This window comes from Leucopleurus acutus, assembly GCF_964270905.1.
Source record: "Leucopleurus acutus genome assembly, chromosome: 7".
Taxonomy (NCBI): Eukaryota; Metazoa; Chordata; class Mammalia; order Artiodactyla; family Delphinidae; genus Leucopleurus; species Leucopleurus acutus.
This window is the reverse complement of record NC_139150.1, coordinates 65,563,732-65,591,510: the sequence shown is the minus strand read 5'-3', so window position 1 is coordinate 65,591,510 and position 27,779 is coordinate 65,563,732. Positions and strand designations below refer to the sequence as shown.

General features: G+C 40.7%; 1 protein-coding gene across 3 annotated transcripts in view; it reads left to right on the top strand.

Moving 5' to 3' along the window:
- BNC2 (basonuclin zinc finger protein 2) overlaps positions 1 to 27,779 on the top strand; it is a gene marked incomplete at its 3' end in the record, with an annotated part of 286,270 nt that overhangs the window by 246,266 nt on the left and 12,225 nt on the right. For 2 of the 3 annotated variants that reach the window (XM_082843054.1, XM_082843053.1), the window contains one exon: positions 21,803 to 23,772. In XM_082843054.1, coding sequence (XP_082699180.1) covers positions 21,803 to 23,772 — 1,970 coding nt within the window. Of the gene's footprint in view, positions 1 to 21,802; positions 23,773 to 24,205; positions 24,272 to 27,779 lie in introns of all 3 variants that reach the window. The other variant, XM_082843055.1, reaches the window with a different exon arrangement.

The following is a 27,779-nucleotide window of genomic DNA, read 5'->3' as shown; positions in this document are numbered from 1 at the left end:
GCATCGGCAGGCGGACTCACAACCACTGCGCCACCAGGGAAGCCCCGCACCTCTCTCTTTAATGCAGATTTCTGAGAGCCCTTTAGTTAGATCTGAGGGTCAATCTCTACCTTGTGAGAGTGCTTTAGGAAATGTGACTTGAAATTAGAATTTTATTTTGTATACTTTCACATATAGTCGGTGGATTGGTTTGAAACCAAAATGCTGTATTGATTTCCTTTTCCTAAGTTATCTTCTGTTTCTAGGAGATTTCTATAAATAAGTTGGATGTCATGTTGGTAGACTAAGAACCGACAAGCCAGTTGTAGACAACAATGAAGACTCTTTTCCCTTCTCAAAACCAAGAGATTTGTAAACATCCCCATACTGATTGTTGTTATTAGAAGTGAATATTGAAAGCGCCCACAAAAGCTGCTTTTCCGGCCTCTACTGGACCAGAGGCCTCTTTTGGGGAACTGTTAGTTGCATCTTCTAATAAATAACATTTGATACATTAAATACTCATTTGAGTGGATGTTCTCTAAAGGAAATGAAGCTAACACAGTCCCTTGGCTTCTATGAACCTCATGAATCTCATGTATGTATTAATCTATTAATAGGCTTCTGTTAATCTCATGTATGTATTATTGTGCAATTTATAATGGTAGGGATGTTTTCCTCTTAGGTACAAATCGTGTTTTCAGTAGTGTCTTTTGACTCAACTTAACTTGACACTATAGAGGGCACCAGTAAATCACACATCCCTGTGTGCAAATAAAGACAGACATCTCCCTGTCTCCCACCTGTATGCCCTTTCCTGGATCAAGTATCAGAGCTGAGCTTGTGGCCATCTAGGACCACAATCCTTGAATTCGTTTTTGTGTGGGATGGCAGTTGGGAGTACAGATCTGAAACAGTGGTGGATCTGAAACGGTGATGGGTAGGTGTGCAGAAAAGTGTTAACATAGCAGGCCTGAGGCTGCTGTCTTTAGAAAGTCCTGCTTACAAGATTGGCCCTTCACTGGCATCTAGGAACTTGGATCTGGGGAGTGTTCCCAGCATTCCGTCATTGATGGGGAGCTCACTGTTCCAAGCTGTTTGTGCAAATAATATGGTTTCTGCTGAACACTCGCTTTCCTCCTGGGAGTCTGGAATTTTGGCTTTTGGTACATGCTCGGCAAAGGGTGCCCATGTGACCAACTCCCAGTGAAAACCACGGCCACTGAGTTGCTAAGGAGCTTCCCTTGTAGACAGCACTTTACATGTGTTGTCACAATTCAGTGCTGGAGAAATTAAGTGCATCCTGTGTAACTCCTTGTGGGAAGGACTCTTTGAAGGATGCTCTTGGTTTCTTCTGGACTTTGCCCCACGCCCTTTTCCCTTTGCTGATTTTGCTTTGTGTCCTTTCACTCTGTGATAAATCTTAGCTGTGAGCATGGTTATATGCCGAGTCCTGTGAGTCTTACTGATCCTGGGGTTAGCATTGGGAACCCCGCAAACAGTTGTTAAAACCTAACTTGGGTAGGATTCCATACAAGGAGGAAGGCAGGAGGCCTGAAAGTGTGCCTGAAGATTTGCCTTACGGATACTCCCACTCTGTACCATTTTCTTCCTAAGCACTACTTCATTTTGGTGTTGAGCTTAGTAAATATGTTTAGACTATAATATAATTAGGTGGGCACATCTGGCACATTCAGACATCAATGTGAATTCATTCCTTGTTCCTTGCTGCCCTGGAACTGAGGTGTAAAGGAGAGAGACTTAACAGAACGCCTTTTCTTTCTCTCTTACACACATGCACACATTTTCCCCATTACCTACTCTTCTAATAATCGGAAATCAGTGCTAACTGGAATTCTCCTCATTGATGGAATACAGTGGCAGTCAGCCCTCATTTGGAAATGCTTTCTGAGTTAGCAAAATAAAATAACAAAAATTACCTTCGATTAGGGTTAATTTTGGGGGGTGTTATTACCCTATTCCACTTCTTAGATGTTTATCTAGAATCTGCCTTTCCTCACTACACCAACAAGAGAATTTGCCAGAGTTCTGAATCTCTCTCTCCATTTACTTACTTCCTCACTGGGAAATGAAGGCGAAATAGAAGTGCTGCTGAGAAATAATCACTCAGGGGAGCATTTGGGGAGAAAGTACAAGCTGGCCTGGTCGTGCTCTCCTTTGCTGGCAAGAGTTTACATACACTTTACCTTTTGGTCTGGTAGGGTAACCTCTATGCATTACTCCTGAGACACGTGAGCGTGAGCAAATAGAGCGTGTAAATTTACAGACAGTGTCTATTTTAGACTTCATGAAAATAGACACTGAAGGAGGAGATGGGTGAGATGACACAAATCTTGTTTCCTGCCTTGATAGGTGACTCCATAGAGTGTAAAAAATGAAATGTTGTGTGCATTCTCTCCATGAATAAAATTTTTTTATTTATTAAAGTGACTTAATTCCTTTATGATTTTTATTTAATACTACCTTATCTCCTTCAAATAACCATAAGTAAATAGTCCTCCTGGTGATTTAGAAAATCAACAAACAGTTGATTTTCTTAAAAGGGGGCTTGAACTGTTTTATTGCATGGTGGTTCATGGAGAGAAGCAGTTCGCTAGTTATAAAAGTCAGTACATTGCTAAGACAAGTCATTCCTTTGATATTCTGTGGAAACATTACAGCCACTGTTTAGAAGTAACAAACGATAATAGGTATGAAAAGTAAAATAAGTGAAAGTCTTTTATTTTTTTAATTAAAAAATACTTTAATATATATTAAATGTTTGAAGTTCTAACAGTTTATCTTTTTTAATTTAATTTTTATTTTCTATTGGAGGATAATAAATTTACAATGTTGTGTTAGTTTCAGGTGTACAGCAAAGTCATTCAGTTATACCTATACATATATCCATTCTTTTTCAGATTATCTTCCCATATAGATTATTACAGAATATTGTGTAGAGTTCCCTGTGCTATACAGTAGGTCCTTGTTGATTATCTATTTATATATACAGTAGTGTATATATGTTAATCCCAAACTCCCGATTTATCCCTCCCCCCAGCCTTTCCCCTTTGGTAACCATAGTTTGTTTTTGAAGTCTGTGAGTCTGTTTCTATTTTGTAAATAAGTTCACTTTGTATCATTTTCTTAGATTCCACATACAAGTGATATCATACAATATTTCTCTTTCTCTGTCTTCACTTAGTATGATAATCTCCAGGTCTATCCACGTTGCTGCAAATGGCATTATTTCATTCTTTTTAATGGATGGGAAATATTCCATTGTATATATGTACCACATCTTTATCCATTCCTATGTTGATGAGCATTTAGGTGAATAAAAGCTTCCATGTCTTAGATATTGTAAATAGTGCTTCAGTGAACATTGGGGTGCATGTATCTTTTCAAATTATGGTTTTCTCCAGATATATGCCCAGGAGTGGGATTGCTGGATCATATGGTAGTTCTATTTCTAGTTTTTTAAGGAACCCCCATACTGTTCTCCATAGTAGTTGTACCAATTTACATTCCTACCAACAGTGTAGGATGATTCCCTCTTCTCCACACCCTCTCCAGCATTTATTGTTTGTAGACTTTAATGATGGCCATTCTGACTGGTGTGAGGTGATACCTCGTGTAGTTTTGATTTGCATTTCTCTAATAATTAGCAATGTTGAGCATCTTTTCATGTGCCTACTGGCCATCTGTAAGTCTTCTTTGGAGAAATGTCTGTTTAGATCTTCTGCCCATTTTTTGATTGGGTTGTTTGTCTTTTTGACATAGAGCTTCATGAACTGTTTGTATATTTTGGAGATTAATCCCGTGCCTGTTGCATCATTTGCAAATATTTTCTCCCATTCTGTGGGTTGTCTTTTTGTTTTGTTTATGGTTTCCTTTGCTGTGCAAAACTTTTTAAGTTTAATTAGGTCCCTTTTGTTTATTTTTGTTTTTATTTTCACTAGGAGGTGGATCCAAAAAGATATTGCTGTGATTTATGTCAGACAGGGTTCTGCCTATGTTTGCTTCTAAGAGTTTTATAGTATCTGGTCTTACATTTAGGTCTTTGATCCATTTTGAGTTTATTTTCGTGTATGGTGTTAGAGAATGTTCTAATTTCATTCCTTTACATGTAGCTGTCCAGTTTTCCCAGCACCACTTATTGAAGAAACCATCTTTTCTCCGTTATATAGTCTTGCCTCCTGTGTTGTAGATTAACTGACCATAGGCTTATTTCTGGGCTTTCTGTCCTGTTCCATTGATCTATATTTCTGTTTTTGTGCCAGTACCATGCTGTTTTGATGAATGTAGTTTTGTTGTATAGTCTGAAGTAAGGGAACCTGATTCCTCCAGCTCCATTTTTCTTTCTTAGGATTGCTTTGACTACTCGGGGTCTTTTGTGTTTCCATACAAATTAAAATTTTTTTTCAATAAAATTAGAAATGAAAGCCTTTTATATTTTTAACTTAGACTAGCTGTAAAGGCCTTCTGTAATATTCTTTTTTAATACATTTCATGTTAATTCACCCACATCCATTTTCTATGCTTTTTTTCTCCCTATCCTGTGCATTTTATCTTTGGTACACAACTAGAGTTCCCTATTAAGAATTCAATTGATATATTCAAAATTGACTAATCTCTACTTTCATATACCTAGGTATTAATTTTCTCTTTGCCATTTTAGTTTTACCAAATCTTAATAAAAGAGACTTCTCTCCTACTCCTTTCCTCCACCGTATCTGCTCGTGCTGATATTCCTCGAACCCTGGCCAGAATGCAAGTACTTACTATTTCAATTAAATTATTTTAAATGTTCTAATAATTCAGTTTTAACATTGAGTAATTCATTGTTGGCCACAAGTGGAAATTGTTTCTAGTCTGTCAAGTTTTAAATGTATATTCATATTCTGTATTTGCATTTTTGAGCTCTCTTTCCAATACTTAGTTCCGCATCCCTAAATTTCTCTTTTTTTCCCCTCCTAGCTCACTTTCCTATGACAGTCACTCTTTTTCTGTATCGTCATTCCCTTTTGCATTTTAGAAAATTTAAGTTTCTATCCCCAAACCTGTAAATAATCTGGTGATAAAGTGAACTCAGAAGCGTAGGCCCAACCAAGGTCTCAAAATATTTTGAGAAAAGTGAATTTTTTACTTCCATTGGAAAATATTCATATTTTTATTTCTTAAGTACATAGTATAAAACTTCTGGATATCTGCCTTTGCGCGTGTGATTGCCTAACCAGGTGTTGGACAACTTAGGTTTTGGACTCATACTGACTATTTTAGATAGCTAGTAAGCATCTGTCTGAAGATAGTGGGTTTATAGAAATGACAAGTGGTCACTTGTCAACAGAAATGAATTCAGTATAAAGCCAACTTAATTTGTTTAAAATTTGCAAGGCATAACCCTAGTTGCTATAGGGGTATAAAGTTGAGTGTTCTGGAGCCTTTATACTCAAGGGTCTGGTTACACTGTAAGGGATTATCCGAGATTGCACGTTACTGATAAAGTGGAATATGTAAAGTGGAATATGGTAAAAAAAAAAAAAAAAAAAAAAAAATCACATGAAAAGCAGATGGGAATTCTGGATAGATCACAGGATTTATGATAGAAGTAACCGTTGAAAAGAGGGCCTTGGATGATAATGGGCCCCCAGGAAATTGGTGACAGCCTTCCAAGTGGAAGGGACGGAATAAACAAAAATGTGGTGTGGTGAGAAAGTGTCGTGTGTTCACTGACAGCTGACTTGTCCAGTTCCAATGGCAGAGCGTGCACAAGAGAAGTAAGACTTAAGAGCTAGATTAGGGCAGTTCTTGAATACCAGCGTGAAGAATTTATGCTTAAATCATTTAGTAGAGGGGAGCCATTGAAGTTTAGTTTGGAGGGAGAGGTTGTAATGTGACCAGAGGTGAACTTTAGGGAAAGCAACTTGACATCAGAATGTAGTCAAAATGTAAGTGAGATGAAAAGAATAAATGGGAAGAATGAGGAATAATTAAAATAATCCAGTTAGGAAGTAATGTGGGACATTACTTAAGCTTGTGAGGATAGGTATTAAAGAGACAGGTATGTGACTGGACAACTGAGTTATCCAAGCCTGGATTTCCGTTCAGAGAGAACACTGGGAAAAGAGAAAACAGGAAAGGCCCTGATGTGAAGGCTTGCATGGGGGTGGCAAACAGGAGTGCCTTCTGTGCAAGGCATTTCAGTGTAGTCCTAGACTCAGATCGCTGGTTGGAATTCTGGCTCCAGAAATTACTAGCTTTATGACCTTAGGCAAATTAATGAACTCTGATGTGCCTCAATTTCTCCATCTGTAAAGTGGATTTGGTAATAGTACCTCAAACCTGATCTGAGTGTAGATGAACATATGTTAACTAGATTCCCCCCGACTCATTTTAAGGGCTCAACAAAGTGTAGGTATTATGATTTTTCTTTAACCCTCAGAACTCTAGCAGGTAGCTATTTTTACCCATTTCATATGTGAGAAAACCAAGCCCAGAGACTACAGTTGACCCTTGAACTCTAGTATACTGACTACAGTTGACCCACAGGTTTGAACTGTGTGGGTCCACTTACACTTGGATTTTTTTCAATAGTAAATACGACAGTACTACATACTCCAGAGTTTGTTGAATCCTCAGATGTGGAGCCACGGATACAGAGGAACCAAACCTCCTATATGGAGGGCTACCTACAAGTTATACACCAATTTTCGACTGTTCCGAAGGTCAGCACCCCTAACCCCATTGTTCAAGGGTCAACTGTGTATTATTTAAAACAGTCTCAGAGCCTGAAAATAACATTTTCAGTTTAAAAAAAAAAATTGGCCTCCATGCCTTCGTGTGTTTCAGATTTTGTTTTGTTTTCAGAATTCAGAGGACAGTTCTTCTTGAGCAGCTGGGTCTACAGGCAGAATCGCTAAAGAAACCCTCAGACTTGACGTTTTCCTTAGAAAAGTGATAGAGCAGATGCAGGCCAGAGATGAGAAAGAGCAGGATTGATGGGAAGAGCCAATGAGGATTCAAGAATTAATAAGTGTAAAGTTATTTTCCACAGATAAAATGAAGGAAGGAAGGATGTGCATGCACACACGTCTCTTAACTGTGGTGGTTTGTCATTTATGTGTCTCAATTAAACTGATTTAATGCATGTCTTCACTCTGTAGGCAGATACACAATGCTGACCATGTGCAGGACGCTGTTGCATTGGCTTTCTAGTTTCTTGTATGCCAGGATTTAACTTTGATCCCCCAAAATGACCAACATAAATGTAATGTCATACCAAAAGCATTTTTCAGGAGCATTAGATAATTTTCTGGTACTTGCAGAGAGAGAGAGAGAAAAAATATATATATACACACACACACATACATACATATATATACACACGCACATATATATATACACACACATATATACACACACACATATATATGTACATATATATATACACATATACACACACATACACACACACACACACACACACACACACACATATGGCTAAAGCTGATGTTCTCAACTTTTTCTCACCCCCAGCACACTGGTAATGAAGCTGTCTTCCTGCACCAGTGATCTTGGGGAATCACTTCCCATTTGTGTTGGATACCTTCCTGATGGTCAGCAGGGGAGTCCAGTCCAGGGGGAAGTGGCTTCCAGGTAGGGCTGGTGTGGGGTAGAGAGTCCCAGTTGATTGGAATCTGCTCACACCCAGGGCATGGCAGTAGAATGGAGTGGATGTTCTCCCTCCTGAGTCAAGAATCATTACGCCAGGAGAAAAGGGATAGTATTGTGGGGAGAGCACTAGACCAGGTCATGGGAGCTGGATGGATTATCTCAAGTTAGCTCCTCACACTTTAGCTTCCTGAACTTGGGCAAGATACTTTTATTTGTTAATTTTCTCATCTGTAAAATTAAAAAGTGGCATTAGATGACCTCTAAATTTCCTCCCAACTCCTGCATTCATGGTATTAATGAATTCATTCAGTATTGATTCATCTTGGCAGTGGGGATATAAAGTATCCTGTGATAAAGAGACACACATGACATAGAAGTATAAGCAGTTTGCTGAAGGGTCAGGTAATTCTTGCTGGGAGTGGGGAGAAGGAAGGAAAAGGGTACCATCTCAGAGAGAGGTTCATTTAAGTTGGGTCTCGAAGGATGGGAAGGATGGTGTCAGAAGCAGAGGGTTCAGAAGTAGGTGAGATTTTGCTGAACTTGGTATTTATGGCAAGAAGCTCTTTGTAGCTGGAGCTTCCGAGGTCTTGGCAGGAGATGGTGTAGGAAAGGTAGGCTGGGTTTGTATTGAGGGGACTGCAAATGCCAGGTAAGGATATTTATTATTTATTCTTTTCACAGTAGGAAGCCCCTCAAGGTTTGTTAGGAAGAGGAGTAAAATATTGTCAGTCTCAGTTTTTGGAAATTGGATAGAAGTCTGTAAAGAGTGGATTAAAGTGAACAGGGAAATCCTGTTTGTTTTCTTAATGGCTGTCTTCATCCACATTCCTTTGGGCACCTATGTGGATCCTTCCAGGACCGTCTCCCTTTCTATAACTGGCACTGACTTCCCAAACTCCAGAAAGTACTGTTTGTACTCATCTTCTCAGAGGTGACACCAAGAGCTTATCTCCCCTAGATGCACACCATCTCCGCCTTCCCCAACGGAGCAGAGTGGCTACACCATTAGCAAGGTTTAAAAAAAAAAAAAAGGGCAAGAAAATGCAATGTTAAAAGAAAAAGAAAATTAACGATTTAGAAAGCCACTTTCCAAAAAAGGAAGAAAGAAATCCACTTTCCTCAGTTCTATAGCCACAGGTAGCTTAGATTGTTTTAAAAAAAATCGGGAAAAATTTAACCCCTTAGTGGTTGTCACACGGAAGTCAGTCTTAACTGGTGTAACTGATGTAACTCTGAACTTTGGCTTGACACACTAAAAGCAAAGAACATTGTATGGCGTTTTCATCTTTGCCTGCAGCACTTGATTGGTTGAAGCTGCATTGACTGAACTCGGAACAGACACTAAGATCAGCCTTTGGGGATCAGAGGGAGCCCTAGGGGTTTGCTTGGGCTCCACGAGGCCCCTGGGCCAGGCCGTCAACTCTGGCTTTCTTGTTCTCCTTTTCTCCTGCAGCATTTTCTTCCAGCCTGTTCAGTGAGTGCCCCAGGAGGTACTGTGTATGCGTGTGTGCATGCTTCCACCAAATAGCTTTATCGTCAGTGCTGCGGGCCCTCCCTTACACACCTGTGGCTGTCATAAGGCAATTTGATGCAAGCTTTCTACACGCCCAACTAGTTAAGAGTTGAAAGCTGTCCTGCAGATGGGCGCGGCCCCGTTACTTATGCTTGCCAGTTGTCAGCCACCTTGGTGTCATTTAAATGGAGGCATTTTGAATGTTTCTCATTTCACAATGTTTTAAGATGCTCATGAAATGGCAGTCATCTCAGGAAGCCAGATGTTTCTGCCCGTTCTCACTGCAAACATTTGTTCACCTGATAGTCTGTAGAATCACAGATTTCTGGTTAAAAACAAATTCTTCCAGATTCTTCGCAGTGGACTCAATCTGTCTTACTTTTTTAAATTTAAAGATGTTCAGATTATCCTATTTTCCCTGTAAATTGTATCAGAGCAGATGTAGTTACCCTGATGCAGCAGTGGACTAAACTAATTTCATTGATGTAAACACAGTTAAACAATTTCCAATGCAACTTTGGAAACAGTGTTTGTGAACCTGTTTAATAATGTTTAAAAATGTATCAATGAAATAGGCTTAGCCTGTGGCCTTTATTATATTATCTCTTCTCAATTACACAGTTGCTGTGTTTTATGTCTGGACTGGCTGTAAGTAAACCCGCCCCCCTCAAAAAGAATTATTCTAGCTGAAGGGTGTGGCTTATCCCAAACCCATGAAATTTGATTTGCAATTGAAGACTCTTGGAAAATACTTCAAGAGTGACATAGGAATGATATGATGATGACATGATAAGAAATGTATTCAGGAGGTTGGGCTGGCCTTTCTATTTCTGTTCTCACCCTTTTTTTCTTTGGCCTCCACTGCTCTTCACCTTCCACTCACCTCCCCTCCACACCAGTGCCATTGTTGTGACTTCACTATAAATTCCAAGCTCTCTGCCTTGAAATATAACAGAAAACATTAAATACGTTTTTACTAATTGTGATCTGCTAAAATCACAGTTCAAGCACTGTGCCAAAGCTGCCTTTTTTTTTTTTTAATTTCAGAAGCAGTATTTAAGTGATGACATGCAGTAATTTGTTCGTTCTTCTGTCAGTATAATTTACAAGGCAGTGGCAGATAAACATAGCAATACAAGATTCATTTACGGTGACACAATGGCAGATACACAGAGCAGAACCCTGCCTATGAGATAAAGTGGACTGAGTGACTTATGCAGTAATTAGGGGATAATTGTCATTAACCTCACAAACACTAGTTTACCCATATTGTTTAAAAGGCTCCAGGATGCGTAATGACAAGGTAATCTGTCAAAGCGCTAGGGGGAAATATTAATAAGATTTGTGCAAGCCTGGATAGAAAATATGCAGAAAGCGTCCACATTAAGCTAATTGGTGGATGAATATACACTTGTAAAAGTGCTTCTAATGGCACGTTTGCTGCTCTCCAAATGACTGCCGTTAATGTCGAGAAGTGGGCTGCTTCGAAAGTCAGGACTGCTGGGACAAGAGGGTATTAAGGCGTACAGGCGCGGTTATTACCTTGTGCTCCGTAACGCACGCTTCCCCCTCCTCTATTTTGGATTTCTGAGTTTGGCGTTATAGTAACATATGTTGATTATTTACTCCGCTTTTGCCGTTCCTGATCTCTGTGTCTTCAGTCAGCCACCAACCCCCAAATCACCTCTATTTCGCGACCAAATAAAACGTATAATAGCTACACTGATAGCTGCTTAGAAATACATAGAAACTCAAACTGATGACGCGTACGTAGATTTATAATTACACACACACGTGTGAGGGTGCCTCTTATAGGAACACATTTAATCGGAGCCATCAAAGGAAAGTATATCCATCAACAGCCTTGTGTATGTGTTACAAGTAATAACGTGTTGTTCCCTGATGAATGCTAAAGCACGAAATTAATCTTTGTGTTCTACTGCCATTCTTATACCCAGAGAAGAACAAAGTTATATCTCAGTCTCTCTCTCTGTTCAGTCACACACCCCGTCCTGTGTGTGTCTTATCGGATGCTGCTCCGTGAGTGTTCAGTTCCTTTCTACCCCTGCTCCCTCACATCCTAATGAATACGTGAAAGTTCCTCAGGGTGGTTCAGTCAGTTTCAGTTGTGGAGTGATTCAAAGTGTAATACGTGAGCCAGAATCGGCCGTTCAAGCTTTGGAAGCTGGGATAACGTACCAGGGTTGAGGATCTCGGTTGCACAGACAGACTTCAGTCAGAGACTGAAGGTTGTGGCCTTGAATCCATTCCAAGGTTGTGGCCCTTACCTAATGTTGAAAGTCACCTTCGTCGTGAAAAAAAAAAAAAAAAATTGCACCCGTTTTTGCTGCTTATCAGACATTATAGGAAAGCCCATCAGGAAATGCCAGGGTCTCTGGCAGCTCGTGTTCAGATACGTAAAGCCCCAGCACAGACGGCTAGATAGACGGAAGCTTTCTGCAAACTCAGTGGCAGAACGTCGGTTGTGGAAAGAAAGGTAAACTAGAAGATGTAGAGCTCAAAGCAAAAATGCTAGCAAGGGCTCTGGTGAGCCCTGGTGAGCTCTGGTTGTTTACTGCAAAGTAAGCAGATTTATAGCTGTCCAAGGACTCAGGTTTTATCTGTATGTCTGAGGGGAGAAGAAAACAAGACCACTTGCAGGGCCCATCCTTCTCCTTCCTCCCGTTTCTAGTGTTTTCTGGGAGGATTTCAAACTGTTCCTTTGTTGTCCTGAACCATAAAATGACTTATCCCCTAGCATCTCAATGGTGATCATCTCCAAAATAACCTGTGTGTATTTAAAAGGTTTAATTGAGGGGGTGGGTCTTATATACGAATACTGCTGTTTCTTGGAACTGCAGAGATCGCTGGAAATCTACAGATATTTACTTATATAGCTTTATGGAGGTATAACATTTACTTTGGAATGGTGGAGCCTCAAGTTTTACAGACTTTTCACAAACCCTATTGATGGGATGATTTGGGGGAGGGGGGCGCTTCCCAAGGCCTCGAAGGAACTTCTTGAGCAGTTTCCCCAGTTTTCAAGTGAAGTTTTCACTTGAACTGATCATTAAATTGACCAGGAGTAAACATTAATCCAGAAGAATTAGTACCTCTGATCACGTCACCGATAAGAAGCATCAAAGGGAGCATCCAGAGTGTATTAATACAACAATACAATAATCGGATGAGGGCATATTTTCAGTCACACACACAAGTATTCTGAAAATAAGTTGTACGTACACAAGTGGGTTAAAAGGGAAAATTTTAGTTTAGGGTTTGAAACATTTTAATTGAAATGTCTTATATGTCCAGATTCTAGGAATAAATAGTCAAATAAGGGAATTTGGGTTTAGGGAGGCTTAGAAAGTTCAGTAAAGTTTAGTTTCTCTCATCTATACCGTGAGAAAACCGAAACCAGTCATACAGCTGGTCATTGACAAAGGAAGACTAGAATTCAGGTGTCATTCACTTATGTTCTTTATTTTCCTCTAAGGTTGACTATGAGTAAGTTATATTAAGCATAATCAAAATTTGGAACTTGAAGATACAAATTCTGTTTTAGCCCATTAGGATAGGGTTAGCTATCCTGTGCTTAGAGGCTCACAGGTAATTTTATATTAAAAGGTTGATATGCTAGGAATGAAGATCAGCTGGATTTAAGATTTTCTGTTTTGAAACTTACATGATTCCTAAGATAGAGTTATCAAATTTTTAAAATAACTAAATAATTTATGGCTGCACCTGGTCTTAGTTGCGACACGCGGGATCTTTCGTTGCAGCGTGTGGACTCTTAGTTGCGGCATGCAGATCTAGTTCCCCGACCAGAGATCGAACCCCGGCCCCCTGCATTGGGAGCTCGGAGTCTTACCCACTGCACCAACCAGGGAAGTCCCTGTTATTAAATATTAAAATGTATGGTGTCTTTAAAAGTTTCTCGGGTTTGATTTACAATGGAGCTAGGTCATTTGAAAAATACCTTGGAATCTTTGAAATGCAGTTGTTGAAATGCATTGAAGAAAGTAATTTACTCCTCTGAAAATCTTTTAGATGGCAAAGCAAGGGGACTGCTTTATGTATTTGCAAACGAATACCCATAGAGGAAATGCATAGAGCGGGTTTTAAGCTAGACAAGCTAAAATTCCTGGGTACAGAGAAGAAATCCTGACAGGCCTCTAATAGAGCTTAGCTGGAGTTTCTATGATTAAATGTGTTGTAACCCCGGAGTGATCTATCATAATCACAGTTTTTAAAATAAAAATGCTGTACAGACCGTTACTGAGGGGAGAAGTGATAGTCCTCTCTGAATTACTTATATATATTCTTGTCTGGCCCATAGTCAAGAACATTCTATAACAAAGTGAATTTTTTATCAAAAGTCAAACAATATGTTTTAAAAATCACAAGAACTATTTAAAACTAGTGCCCTGGCATTTTGATGTTATCTTGGTTAGAGGTGATCATTTGGGGAGGTTGTATTGTTCAACTTATCAATAATTTTTTTCCTCTAAAATATATCTTCACTAAAAAAATAGATTCAAATATGGATCAAAAAAAGAAATGATAGAAATTTATAGACTGAAAAATCTATCAAAGCCATACCTCAAAATCACATAAAATTACCATGTTGCTTTTTCCTTCCGCTCCCAACTGCAGTCAAGGGCCATTCCCTTCAAACTTCCAGTGTCATCCAAGCAGCATTCCTTAACGTTGCACTTTTTTTTTTTTTGCAAGTAATTTGATATGCCTTACCTTAGTATACTACTGTTCTTCACTGTGGAGCATTTTTAATCTTACAATGAGACTGATTTATAATGTTTCGTGCCGTGACCCCCGGACGGTAGTCTTTTTGTGCAGTTGCATGTTTGTGTACACGTACATGTACACGATAAGTAACTTTTAGTTGATCCCTATGTGCAAACAGTATTTATAGAGAGGACACCTCAGTGTTAGCAAGGACTAGTAAGATTCTCATCTTGACAGAAACTTCTTTAATGCAAAGTTTTCTGCGAGCTCTGTCATTTTAACCAGTGGAGGATATTCCTATAGAGTTCATTTCTCCTTGGGGGAAAGAAAAGAGGAATTGGAAAGGTATTTCAAGCAAGTTCTTTATAATCTGGGCGTACTGAATTTAGCACCAGCTTTTGTAACCACAGCCAGCCAATATATACGTAGCTCTGATGTCCACACACTCATTTCATGACAACGATGGGCTTGGGTTCATGAGGGAAGCATACTTGTTTTCCAAAAGGGATAAATGTGCCTACATGTTAACAAAGTCCAGCCTTGATTTTTCTTTGGAAGTTTTCCTTTCTGTCTGTGCCACACTCCGTTGATTCTTTCTCATGGGACACCTCTGTCCTAGAGAAAGCAAGAGGATTGGCAGAGGAAGCCAGAATGGACTGGTCAGCATTGTATTTTGAAGGTAAAGTGATGCTCTTCAGAAATTCTGCAAAACACAAATTTCCAAATCATGGAAATTGAGTAGGGTTTTCATTACCCAAAACAAATGTTGATTTTTTTTTTTTTTTATCAAGTCTAATTTGAACCATTTGGTGCAATCATGGTATAAATGAGTATGCTTCACTCTGCCTACAGATATTACAGTTGTTTCAGCTGGCCTGGAAACATTAGCCTGAAACACTGGGAAAGCACCATCACATAAAAGAACTGTGTGAATAAAGAAGAGTGTAATTTTGTTTACTTACACAAGCAAACTGCTCCAGTGTATATTGTATATGCTAGTGGTGCATCTTTCTCAGTCAGTGCCCTCCCGGAAATATGTGTTTAAATGTAAATTTGCTAAAACAAATAAGCATGCCAAGTTGTTTTCCCACATAATTTCAAGTGTTTCTCAGAAATTATCACAATATTGCTTTAAAAATTTCCCTAAGTGCTTCCCAGAATCTATTATCTTCAATAAGAATTCTTTTGTTTCACCACTTTTATCCATCTCCCCTTCTCGCCTGCTTACACACACACATACACACAGGCACACAAACTTTGACCCGTACACACTTCAGATTGCCAAGTCATATAAATTAGAGAGATAAATATGATCTAACAAAAAATGGGAAAAAAATAGCTCTGATGTGAGTGGAGAGCGCCCAGACCAGTTAAACTGTTTGGCTGAAGAGAAGAGGTTTAAAAGTAACTTGACTTTAGAAAGACAATTTAAAATTGAAATAGCTGCTTGTTACATATGGACCCCCGTGAGTTCCAAAACAGGTCACTAGTGGGGGAACGGGAGAGACGAGGACTGAAAGTTTTATGACCTCTATAAGCCTTTTTCTTTAAAACTGTAGGTAGTGCTTTCGGTCATCGTAGCCAACCCTATCCAACTCTCAGGTGGTATCCGTGAGCTCTCCATTTACAGCCCCCCATAGGAAGCTGAGGGAGTGCCCCTGTTCATGACGTCTGAGATAACAGTCTGAGCCCATCACTTGCTCCTGAAGTGACCCAGCAGTTAAATGTTATATTTCCTAATTTCTGGGTCACTTCCTTGACACATGTCCACCCAACCAAGAGGCCAGCACAGAGGCACCGGTGAAGGTGAGCTATGGTGAATTAACTGACCGACTGCCCTTCATCAGCGTCTTCCAAAGTGTTTGACAAGACGTGTGTGCATGATACGTGCCTGCCACATGTCAGTATTAGCTCCGTAGAGAAGCAACCTCTGATTTTTATGACTACGCCCCCCTTTCGTAAAAATGCCTGAGCTTGCGCCCCAATACATGTAAAGCTGTTTCTAAATTAGTCACATTAGCAAAATATTGTCTTTCTAGGTTAAAAACTAAATAGAAATTCTCATGTTTACTCCTCACGTTAGTGGACTGTTGTGTACCCCCTACGGATAGGAGAGAATGGGGGGAAGGCATGTCTTTGTTTTTCTGGTCACAACAGAATGCAGGAAAGAAGATGCTCTATATACATGTATAAATAGGGAAAGTGGTGAATGTTGAGTCGTGAGATTTCATGCACTTTTCATGGTTTAATGTTTTCAGTCAACTTCACTGAGGTATACTTTCCATGCAAAAAAATCTACCAATTTTACATGTACAATCGATACAGTCATATATGCGTCAGCACAGTCATGATGTGTAGAACGTTACCGTCACTCCCCAAAGTTCCTTTCTGTTCTTCTGCAGTCAATCCCTTTCTGCCACCCTCAGCCCCTGGCAACTACTTATCTCCTTTCTGTTCTTATAGTCTTACCTTTCCAAAATGATTCCTCTGACTGGCTTGGTAGTGTCTGTATAGCCTCTTAGGTCTGACTTCTTTCATTCTTAAGGTTATGCTTCTATCAATAGTTTATTCCTCGTTATTGCCCAGTAGTTAGGATTCCTTTGTGTAGATCTCCCACGATTCGTTGACCCTTAAGACTTAAACGTCTAGAAAGCCTGGCAACATTTATGTTTCAAGTTCTGCCTAGCGTGGTTTCATCAGTTTTGAACTCAGCAATTACAGCTCAGTTTTACCTGACACGAGTGCCAAGCTGGATAGGCTTGAAATTTGGTCATTTCTCTACCTTCTACTCAACCACATTTCTCTTGCCTTGATATCTGAATTCATCCTGAAGGAGAAAGGACAGAAAATTCCGGTGGGAAACTGGTCATGAAAATAAGTTGCCAGTATGGTTAGGGTGGAATAACTCCTTAAGACAGTACACTGCACATGCAGACATGAAATCAAAAACTACATCTCATAAACCTCTGATTTTGTTTTAGGTGGTCCACATTTCATTAAAAGCTTTAAAATTAGATCAAAGGGGAAATGTTTTTAGTTTTTAGCTAATCGTTTTTGGATTTTTTCTTTAAATTGTGCCTTAAATTTGACTGACGAGAAGTTCATTAAATAGAGTAGAAAATTAAACTATTCTGCACCTGTCTTTGAGACTTAAACTATTGGCTGATTTCTTAATAATTAGAATACTGCTAGAGCAAAGAAGCCCTAGATCTCTGCTACGTTCAGTGTCCCTCTCTCATTTCCACGCATGGAAAGAAAGGCAGTGTTTCCCTCCGTGCTCTGGCATGCCAGTGGCCTGCTGTGAACACAGATGGGTTCCTTCTTGGGCTGGGGATTCTCTGGGCTTGAGGTCACCTGACAGTCTAATGATCCCAGAGCCTCTTATCTGGTCTCTCTTCAATCTCTTTACATCTTCCCTTCTCTACTCTCCCCTTTCCCTCAAATAAGAAAAACCAAACAGTCTTATTTGACTTTGGTTTTAAAACTATGCATCCTATAAGGTGCTTTGATGTGAAGAAAGGGCTCAAATAAAACCACTGAAACCATGATCATTGATCCTACTGCAAGAAAGATATTAGAAAATCACTCCGGAGCCATGTAGAACTGGGTGCCAGATTTCTACTGAGTGATATAATCACCAGTCCAGTGAATAATAAAAGGAAGTCTTTTCATTTAAAATGCTTAGATGTAAATATTTTAAGTGTTGTATACTTTTTCTGAACCCAGTAAAACTGGTTTATAAGTCTCGATTATTTGGTGTTACTCATCTTTTAATTAATAGGATAGCCAGTTAGTGTCATAGGAGATCAATACTTATCCTAATACCTTGCATTTCACTTAACAGGGTAAATCTTATTATCCTCATTTCATAAATAATAACCCCCAATGCAGAGGGTTCAAGGTCACTGAACGCTGGTTACAAATGGGGAAGCCTAAAGTAACTGACTCACCAACTACAGAATCGAATGGGAAGGACAAGAATCTAGTTACGCACTCTGATGTGATATATCATTCATGCACGAGACCAGCATCCCGGTGTGAGTTGGTCAGTAGTCAGGATGTTCCTAGTGGCCTAACACACAGACTGAATTTCTGTTTTATTAATATTTATTCTGTGATAATACCTAATTCTTTTTATGGCTCTTAATTACTCGGGTAAAGTGTATTTGACATGATAAGGGGGCCTAGATTATAGATCTCTACTTCTCAAGCTATCTGTGAGGAAGGACCAGTTTCCCCCCCAATCACTCTTAAGCCAACACTTAAGTTCAATAAAATAAAATAAAATTACTTTGAAAAGAAGTGATCATGCCTTCAGTTGTTACAGCAGTGTCCCATTGTCCCGAAGGTTTGCAAATGGTTGCTCTCGATTACCTGCAGACTGGTTTTAGGAAAATAATAGCCCTCAGACTAGCCCTTTTTGAATAGCATGTGGACCACGCATGGAAAGTCTCGTCTTTACAGAGTCGTCTTAAGCCACTGTTTGAGAATCACTGCACCACATCGTGCTTATTTCTGTCGCAAAGATCTTCAGGAAAAAAAGAACCTTGGCCTCTCTTTTTTCCCTTTGATGATTTCTAACTCCCTTCAACCGGTTTAATCCGAGGATATGCTAAAAGTGATGTTCATTTCTAGCGTTGGGCTTTCAGACCCATTCTGTTGCATGAGAAAGTCAACTTTGTTTCTTGCTGCAGTTTCTCTATTTGTGAACGTGATGGTCTTAGAGCATCTTGATGAATGATGGCTTCTTTGGAAAGAACTTTGGTGGCATCTCACATTGCCTGGATCCAGAGGTTACCCTGTCAGGAGGACTCCAGTTGGGAGTATGCAGTGTAGATATCTGTCCCGTCCCCAAGCACATTTGTTTACAAAGAGACTGTGTTGTCCTTCTGTGTAAATATAAATGGATGCTTCTGTTACCACGATAAATGAAGCTTCTCTTTTATCATTCAGGCTACCAGCGAAGTAGCCTGGACCTCTTCCACCAGAAGTAAGTGCTTTAACATAACAGTCTCCTTTTTAGTGGAGACAGCCACTCAGGCCTACAAAAAGAGTCTGAAAGGCAGTAGATTTAGAAATAGCAGGCATTGTGGCAGGCCAGGAGAAAAGAGAAACCATCTGGGACTGCTGTGTACCGTTAGGGGAGGGAGGACAGGAGGGTGATTGAAAGGAGATGCCTCAGGTGGGTTTAATCAGTTGCTATGGTTTCTAAGGCCTGTTTTAATACCGGAGGCTGCCAGCTCTGTAAGTACATTATCGATATGCAGATTTAGGTGCAGGCTACCTGGGAAGAGCCTGAGGAAGAAATGGCTGTACCTTGCTCAGATTGGGTTTCCATAGTGAAAGCCTCCATAAAAGGGCAATCAAGTAAATGGATTTGATGGTAAAAGAAAAATAGTGTAGAAGAGGACATTACAGCGCTCTGGAGACCAGCCTTGTTCAGGAGAGGCCCTGCTCCTTGTCCTCACAGACTCAGTGTGCCCACCTGCCAAATGGCCTCATGGATGACAGTCACTTACCTCAGCAAACTTGGAGTCAGAATTTCTGGGTTCAAGTCCTGGGCCCCAGTTAGCATCTTCGCAACCTTAAGCCATCTCACCTCCGGTGTCTCATCTGTTACACACTTGCTGAGCTCTGGAAGCTATTACAACGCTCAAATGAGATACCTGCAAAATCACAATGTATTTCTCTGCTTATTTACAACACCAACACTCTCCTTTACTTCCCTGCCCCAGAAAAAGAATGGAAGGGAGACCCGTTGCTGTGAGTGATGACTTTTTAAAAAATGGCTACTGCCCGACTCCAGGATCATCCAGGGTCACCGTGTATACACAGCATTTGTGCGACTAATGTGAACAGACAGCTGTCTGAGAGTGTTTGATCTGAAGGCTAATTTCTCCTGCAAGATGAGGGAGGGACATCTGTAGGACTGGACACCCACATACATATAAAATGATAGAATGCTAGCAATGAGCCTTATAAGGGATACCATGTCACTATTAGAGCTTCTTTTTTAAGTAATTTAAATAAATGACAAGTATTGCCTTTTTATCAAATTTTAGGTGCCATGATTCAGACCATACGATTGTGGTCCAGAGAGAATTTCATGTTGCAAGGCTGAGTAGAACGGTCTACAAGAGAGAATTCTCCATTGCAAAAATAGTACAGTTCCCTTTATCCTGTTTCCCCTAACGTAACATCTTACGTGAGCATAGTACGGTAGTTGAAACCAAGAAATTAGGATTGATACCATGCTGTTAACTAATCTAGAGACTTTATTGCAGATTTACCAGTTTTCCCACTAGTGTTCTTTTTCTGGTCTAGGATCCCTAGAATCTCGCATTTATTTGTCCTGTCTTCTGAGTCTCCTCCAATCCGTAACCAATCTTAGGTCTTTGAGTTTTTCAAAATCTTTCCCGACATTTACACGTTGACGAATACTTGCGACGGTTTTGCAGGATGCCTGTTAGTTTTGGTTTATCTGATGTTTTCTCATAATTAGATTGAGGTATAAATTTGGGGGCTAGCATGCCACGGAAGCAGCAGTGTGCCCTTCTCAGTATAAATATATACACATATGTATCTGTCTCACACAAGGTCCGTGATGTTCCTTATCACCGGGTAATGTTTCTTGGCCAACTTGGTTAGGGTGATGTCTGCTAGGTTTCTCCATTATAATGGTATGATTTTCCTCTTTGTAATTAATAAGGCTCTTGTCTTGTTGTTTAAGATGATTTTATGCTTCTGTAAAGTGACAGTCAAGGGTTGGAGCAAGTGCTGTTCACAGAGGGTTGCCGAGTATCGTGTACTGGTGGGAAGAAGCTGTGCCCTGGAAGATGCCGGAGTCATTATTTAAGTGTTTGAATAGATTTTTCTCAATCCATACTGAAATGGATTGCCTGACATTATACTGCAGGATTTTTAAGCCCGACCTCCAGGCGTATCTCATAGTTACTAGCAAAAATGAAAGTGTGAAATGCTTTTTAATGTATATTTAACAACACATAGTCTGGTGATTACTGATGTGTATTCTCTGTGGACTCCCCTCTGCTATCAGAGGAGAATGTTGAGAGACAACATTTTTACACATTTATTCGATCTAAATCCATCACATGTTTACTTTCTAGATATGTATAGCTGTCATTTATAACAAGATCATAAAAAGTCAAATACGCTAAGTCTAACTCAAACTTTGAATCATAGGATTACAATCAATTTTCAGAAAAGTGCAATTACTGTTTTTCCTTACTCTACCTTATGAAATAGGCTGCTGGTAAATGACACGAAAATATAGCCATTAAAAAGGGGGGGAAATACAGCATAGCAATGGGGGTATGGGGGGGTAATGCTACTTTGTTCATCCTTTTGATTCAGAAATTCACATAATAGCTCCTATTTAAAGGAATTTACATCATTGAATCCAGTGCTGTGCTCGAGAAATAAAATGTGGAAAATGTACTGAATTCCTTCCTATGGTGTCACTGTTTGATAAGGATTAAGGTACCTTTTTTTGGCATACACTGGGTTGCACAGCAAGAGTTCACATCTTGTACTAATATATGCTAAATACTTGCATAGTCTATAGGCCATTGTTGTTCAAGTAGCAGTAGTGTAGGCATTTTAGATCACAGAGCCCCAGTGGTCTACGTTTTGTTTGCTTTGACATTATTCAACTCAATCTGTTTCTCTAACTGTGACTCTAATGACTACATTGGCATGGCAGAAAAGTATGCTTTGTGGATCGACTTGTATTAACCGTGCTTGCATGTTGTTTTCTGCTCTCGGTGTTCCATGAGCAGACAGAGCACCTTCGGTTGCACTGAATAGTCATGCACAGTCAATAAGTTTTTGTGTTTGTCTTTGTCATTTCTTTGATGTGGCCTCCAGGATGCTGCCGGCAAGGTGCTGGACCGCTGGGCCATCATGTCTCGAGAAGAGGAAATCATCACCCTTCAGCAGTTTCTGCGGTTCGGAGAAACCAAATCCATTGTGGAGCTGATGGCCATTCAGGAGAAAGAGGGGCAGGCCGTAGCTGTACCGTCTTCAAAGACAGACTCAGACATCAGAACTTTCATTGAGAGTAATAATCGCACCAGGAGTCCCAGCCTCCTTGCCCATCTAGAGAACAGCAACCCTTCCAGCATTCATCACTTTGAAAACATCCCCAACAGCCTCGCCTTCCTGCTGCCATTCCAGTACATAAACCCGGTCTCGGCCCCGCTGCTAGGATTGCCTCCGAATGGGTTGCTGTTAGAGCAACCAGGACTGAGGCTGCGGGAACCCAGCCTTTCGACCCAGAATGAATATAACGAGAGCAGTGAATCTGAAGTGTCTCCCACACCCTACAAGAACGACCAGACGCCCAATAGAAACGCCCTGACCAGCATTACTAATGTGGAGCCCAAAACTGAGCCAGCCTGCGTGTCCCCCATTCAGAATTCCGCCCCGGTCAGTGATCTGTCCAAAACCGAACACCCAAAAAGCTCATTCCGGATCCACCGGATGAGAAGGATGGGGTCAGCGTCTAGGAAAGGAAGAGTGTTCTGTAACGCGTGTGGGAAGACGTTCTATGACAAAGGTACTCTCAAAATCCATTATAACGCTGTTCACCTGAAGATCAAACATCGGTGCACCATCGAAGGTTGCAACATGGTCTTTAGCTCCCTCCGAAGCCGTAACCGTCATAGTGCGAACCCTAACCCTCGCCTTCACATGCCTATGCTAAGGAATAACCGAGACAAAGATTTAATTCGGGCCACATCAGGGGCTGCCACCCCCGTCATAGCAAGTACAAAATCAAATCTCACACTCACAAGCCCTGGCCGGCCCCCAATGGGTTTTACCACTCCCCCACTAGACCCCGTCTTACAGAATCCTCTCCCTAGCCAGCTGGTGTTTTCTGGGCTAAAGACTGTCCAACCAGTTCCTCCGTTTTATAGAAGTTTACTCACTCCGGGGGAAATGGTGAGTCCTCCAACCTCCCTCCCGACCAGTCCCATCATTCCAACCAGTGGTACCGTAGAGCAGCTCCCCCCATTACCCTCTGAGCCAGCAGCGCCAGTAGTGATGATGGCCACTCATGAGCCCAGTGCCGACCTGGCGCCCAAGAAGAAGCCCAGGAAGTCCAGCATGCCTGTGAAGATCGAGAAGGAAATTATTGATACTGCCGATGAGTTTGACGATGAAGACGACGACCCCAATGATGGCGGAGCTGTGCTCAACGACGGGAGCCATGACAATCACTGCCACTCGCAGGAGGAAATGAGTCCAGGCATGTCTGTGAAGGACTTTTCTAAGCATAGCAGGACCCGGTGCATTTCAAGGACTGAAATACGAAGGGCCGACAGCATGACTTCCGAGGACCAAGAACCTGAGCGGGACTACGAGAACGAGTCTGAGTCTTCGGAGCCCAAACTGGGTGAGGAATCCATGGAAGGGGATGAGCACATGCACGGCGAGGTGAGCGAGAAAGTCCTGGTGAACAGTGAGAGGCCGGACGAGAACCACAGTGAGCCCTCTCACCAGGACGTCATCAAGGTGAAGGAAGAGTTTACAGATCCCACTTACGACATGTTTTACATGAGCCAGTACGGACTGTACAACGGCGGGGGTGCCAGCATGGCAGCCCTGCACGAGAGTTTTGCGTCATCTCTGAATTACGGCAGCCCTCAGAAGTTCTCCCCGGAAGGTGATCTGTGTTCTAGCCCAGACCCCAAAATCTGTTATGTGTGCAAGAAGAGTTTCAAGAGCTCCTACAGCGTGAAGCTCCACTACAGGAACGTTCACTTGAAAGAGATGCACGTCTGCACGGTGGCTGGCTGCAATGCCGCCTTCCCCTCTCGCCGGAGCAGAGACAGGTCAGTAAATCTCCATTGGCTGCTCCTGCTGGGGGTGGAGGGTGCCAGTCATGGTGGACTTGAAACATTAAAAAAAAATCCAGCTTAGATGTTTTTTGATGCACTGTAAAGATTGTCCACAGTGATCACGTGACCCCCAAGCTGCCGTGCTCGTGAAGGATTGTTGCAGTTGGTGCTTGTTGTGATTACGCATGCAGAGTCATGTGCCATCTTACCCAGCAATGCACGCCATTTTTCTCTGTGCTCTGTGTATGTGTGTATGTGTTTCCATGCATCTAGGTGTGAATAAGTTAACTATGTACACAGTTCCCTGCTTCCCCGTGAACCTTCACTTAGAAGCCGCAGCTTCTGTTATATATATTTCTGCTTTGCCATGTGGCTTTTTAATTAAATCAATATATTATCTTCATACACACATATTTATCCAATATAGAAACAGAAATTTACGGATGGAAAGAACCATAGGTCCAGGACATCGAGACAGCCTGCATCTCCGTAGGTATAACCAGAAATGTTATCGTTCTTACATGAGTATTTAGTATGTCCTTGAATTCTTTAAGAGTCATAAAAATATCAGAAGAAAACGGGACCAAAGTAATTGTTGATACGGGGAAGTGGTAGGGTGATGGGGGTTACTTTAACTTTTTAACAATGTCTTGGAGCACATCTCTAAAATATAATCTGTCGTGGGAATTATGCACAGAAGGGGAGGCATGCATATACTTTGAGGATCAGTTAGAATATATTATGTCCAGCCTTCAGATGACATCACACCTTAGCTATGTAGCTGCAGCTCTGAAACAGTTGGGCTTAAACAGAAGCAGCTGGTCCTAAACCTTACAGTGGTCTTTTTCAATCATCTTAAAGAAAATGTGATAGAAATGGAATGTGTCAAGGTGGTCAGTGGTGGGGTAACACAGTTGTCCTACCCTTGCGGAGATAAGCTTATGAACAGATCATTTACATGATACACTAGCTCAACGAGAGTCACGCAGTTAGTTCATCCCATCATATTGGATGTGGTTTTTGGTTTTCCAGCGCCTTTTAAAAATATTTTTGGAGAAAATTTTTTTACATGGTAAAAATCAATATATCTAGAAGAAACAAAATGAATTAGGAAGTTTCCAAAGAGCCAGCACCCAAATTCTAGTGTTTATCGGTTGGGCAGAGGTCTCTGACAAAGTCACATATAATAGAAGTACACTGAAAAGTAGTGATCTGTCACTAGAATGCTCAGCTTTTTTTAAGAGTTCAATCTTTTTAAAAACGAACGTTAAAATATATTTTCCTTTGTACTAAACTATAAGCGGCCCAATGTATGAAAAGCAAAATCTCTGAGAATAAAACTAAGTGGCTTTCTTTGTACAACTCAAAACATGCTTTGAAGAGAAATCTCTCTTCTTAAAAATCCCCCCTCCCCCATTTACCTTGTTCTGTAAAAACGTTTTACGGTCACAAAGTTCTTTTCAGTTCCAGGTTATCATCGACAGCCCCAGAATACGGCAGATAAGATAGCTAGACTTTGAATAATAAAATATAATACTCTACCCACCCCACCCCCCCAAGTTTGTGAGCAATATTCATTCTTTTATGTTTGAAATAGTGCACTTGTGATAATGAGGTTAATGCATTGGATTTTTTTTTTTTTAACAAAAATAAAAGACTCATGAAAACCTGCATAAAATATTTATGGAAATGGAGTGTTTGAAGACAAGCCAAAATTTAAGCTTATTTGCATGAATTCCTATCACAGTTTCAGTTGGTTTGCTGAAAATACTGCAAGTCATGACACTGGAATAAATGGCTCTGGGACCAAAGGCTACAACAGCCGAAGCTTGGCGCTTTCATTTATGTCAAGCCACTAGAAAACGCAAGCGCTTGTGTTTTTATGTCCTAATGTATAAGGAGGTACTGTGGGGAGGGTGGTTTGTCTGAGGAAAAACATTTAGTGACTGAGTGATAGCAGAAGAATATTTCAATCTCTAATTTTATTTTAAGGATTGAGAGTTTCATGAGTGACCAGCCATACAGAAGTTTAGACCAGTGCCTAGGATAACTAGGATATAGGATATTCTAGGTGAGAAGCGTAAGACAGATATTCTCCCATGTATGTTCAGTCACAGAAGAGATTGCAAACCTCAGAAGACGGGTGATTACATTTCGTATGGGTAAAATAGCACGTCATGCCTAATCTTTTTAATTCTGGAGTTTTGTCACACATGAGAAAAAGCAAATTGAAAAAAAAAATACTGTACAAGAAAGTCTTGATTCTCACGTGAAATTTTGCTTTTCAAGAATCCGCAAATCTTTTGCCCTCAGGGTAAAAACATAGGAAAAACTCTTGATACTTTGACTTTTTTTTTTTTTTTTAAGAAGAGCGTTCATCCTTGTTGAGTCTATTACTTGAGTTAATATATGATGCGACTGTAACTACCACCGAATAAGCAAAAACAGTGATGCCACTGGGGTACCACCCTCCTCGTGCATCTCAGGAAACACAGTTGCACTATAATTGTACTCCTGTTTCAGCCCTTTATTGTCATTTCATCAACTAATAACGACCTGTAATTTAATCTCCTTATTCACAAAGCCTCTTGCCTCACATCTTGAATCTACCCCTCAGACATATCATCTTCCTCTTTCTCTTCACTTGTACTGTGTCAGTCACAAGAACCCCAGGAATTTCGTGTCCCTGCTTTTGTCCTCTTCAATTCACTATGAAGCTAGGATAAGTTTTCTTACCTTTCTCTGAGCCAACATACCTTCCCAAACAGAAATCCCCCTTTGCCTTTAATCCTGCCGTGTCCTCGCCCATCTCTCTCCTCTCCCCAGAGTCTCGACTCATCCATCCTGCACTCCACAACATCTTCCTTGTGCAAATAAAGCATTAGAAGGCATTCCGAGTGGGGGCTGAAGTGTGCAAGGCTACCGGGTTTCCGGGATGCCTGTGATAAAATTAACAGAATGGCCCGCTTCCTACTGTCTACGAAAGCAGCCTTCTTGTCTTTGGGCTTAGAACACCTTACAGGAGAGAGAAACAGGTCTTCTTGCGCTTCTCCCAAGATGGTTATACACGAGGGAGTTGCGTGTTTGGTCTCAGATAGGCTGTTAGTAGGATGGAGGTAGAAAGATGTTAAATGCTGTGTTTTAGATTTGACGGCTAGGTAGCAGAGATTTCCAAGTCTTCGCTTATGGTCTTTCTAGGTTTTTATAAAATCCGATTGAAGGCTTTTTGAAAAGCAAGAATATTCTTTGTGTAAAGTCACAAAAAGGGAGACGAGAGAGAGAGAGAGAGAGAGAGAGAGAGAGAGAGAGAGAGAGAGAGAGAGAGAGTGGGGCACAAGCACGGCTTGTGAGGGCTGAGGAGTCCAAGCGCAGTGTCAGAGGTGTCCTTTTCTATACAGCTGTGAATGAGTGTGAGTTTAATAAATCAGAAAGCAAAGAGGACCATTCCACACTAATGACAAAGAGCAAGCTAATATACCCAGACTCCAGTTCATCTGGTCGCTAGGTGGTTGTTAGGGTAATTTTTACTCCAGGTTCTAGAAGTAAAATGTAAATTATTTTCCCTGTAAAGAACTATAAGGCAATGGCTGAAGTATTTACGTGCATACTGGTAACAGTGTGTAGTGTTACACCTGACGGTCTCTAAACACCCTTACTTCTTTCTTGTTCGTCCCTTGATTTTTCTGCCAAGATGCTGTTCTCTCAGGGAACAGGAAAGCTGACCTGGGTTTTGAAGTAAACATATGAAAATACTCCCTGGGAAGAAGACATTCCAACTGGCCTAGAACCTACAGTCTTCATAAAGGACATTTTCTTGAAGATAGTGTCATAGAATTGGCCGGGCCTGGCTTCCTTTGGTCATTTTTCTCATCCTCTGTCATGTTTTTTGATCCCCAGGAGGGCCGAGTGGCCATGGATCAACCCCATTTATAAATTACATTTGGTTTTTATTCAGAAAAATAAAAACCCTTCTGTCCTCTTCCCCCAAATTCCTTATCATT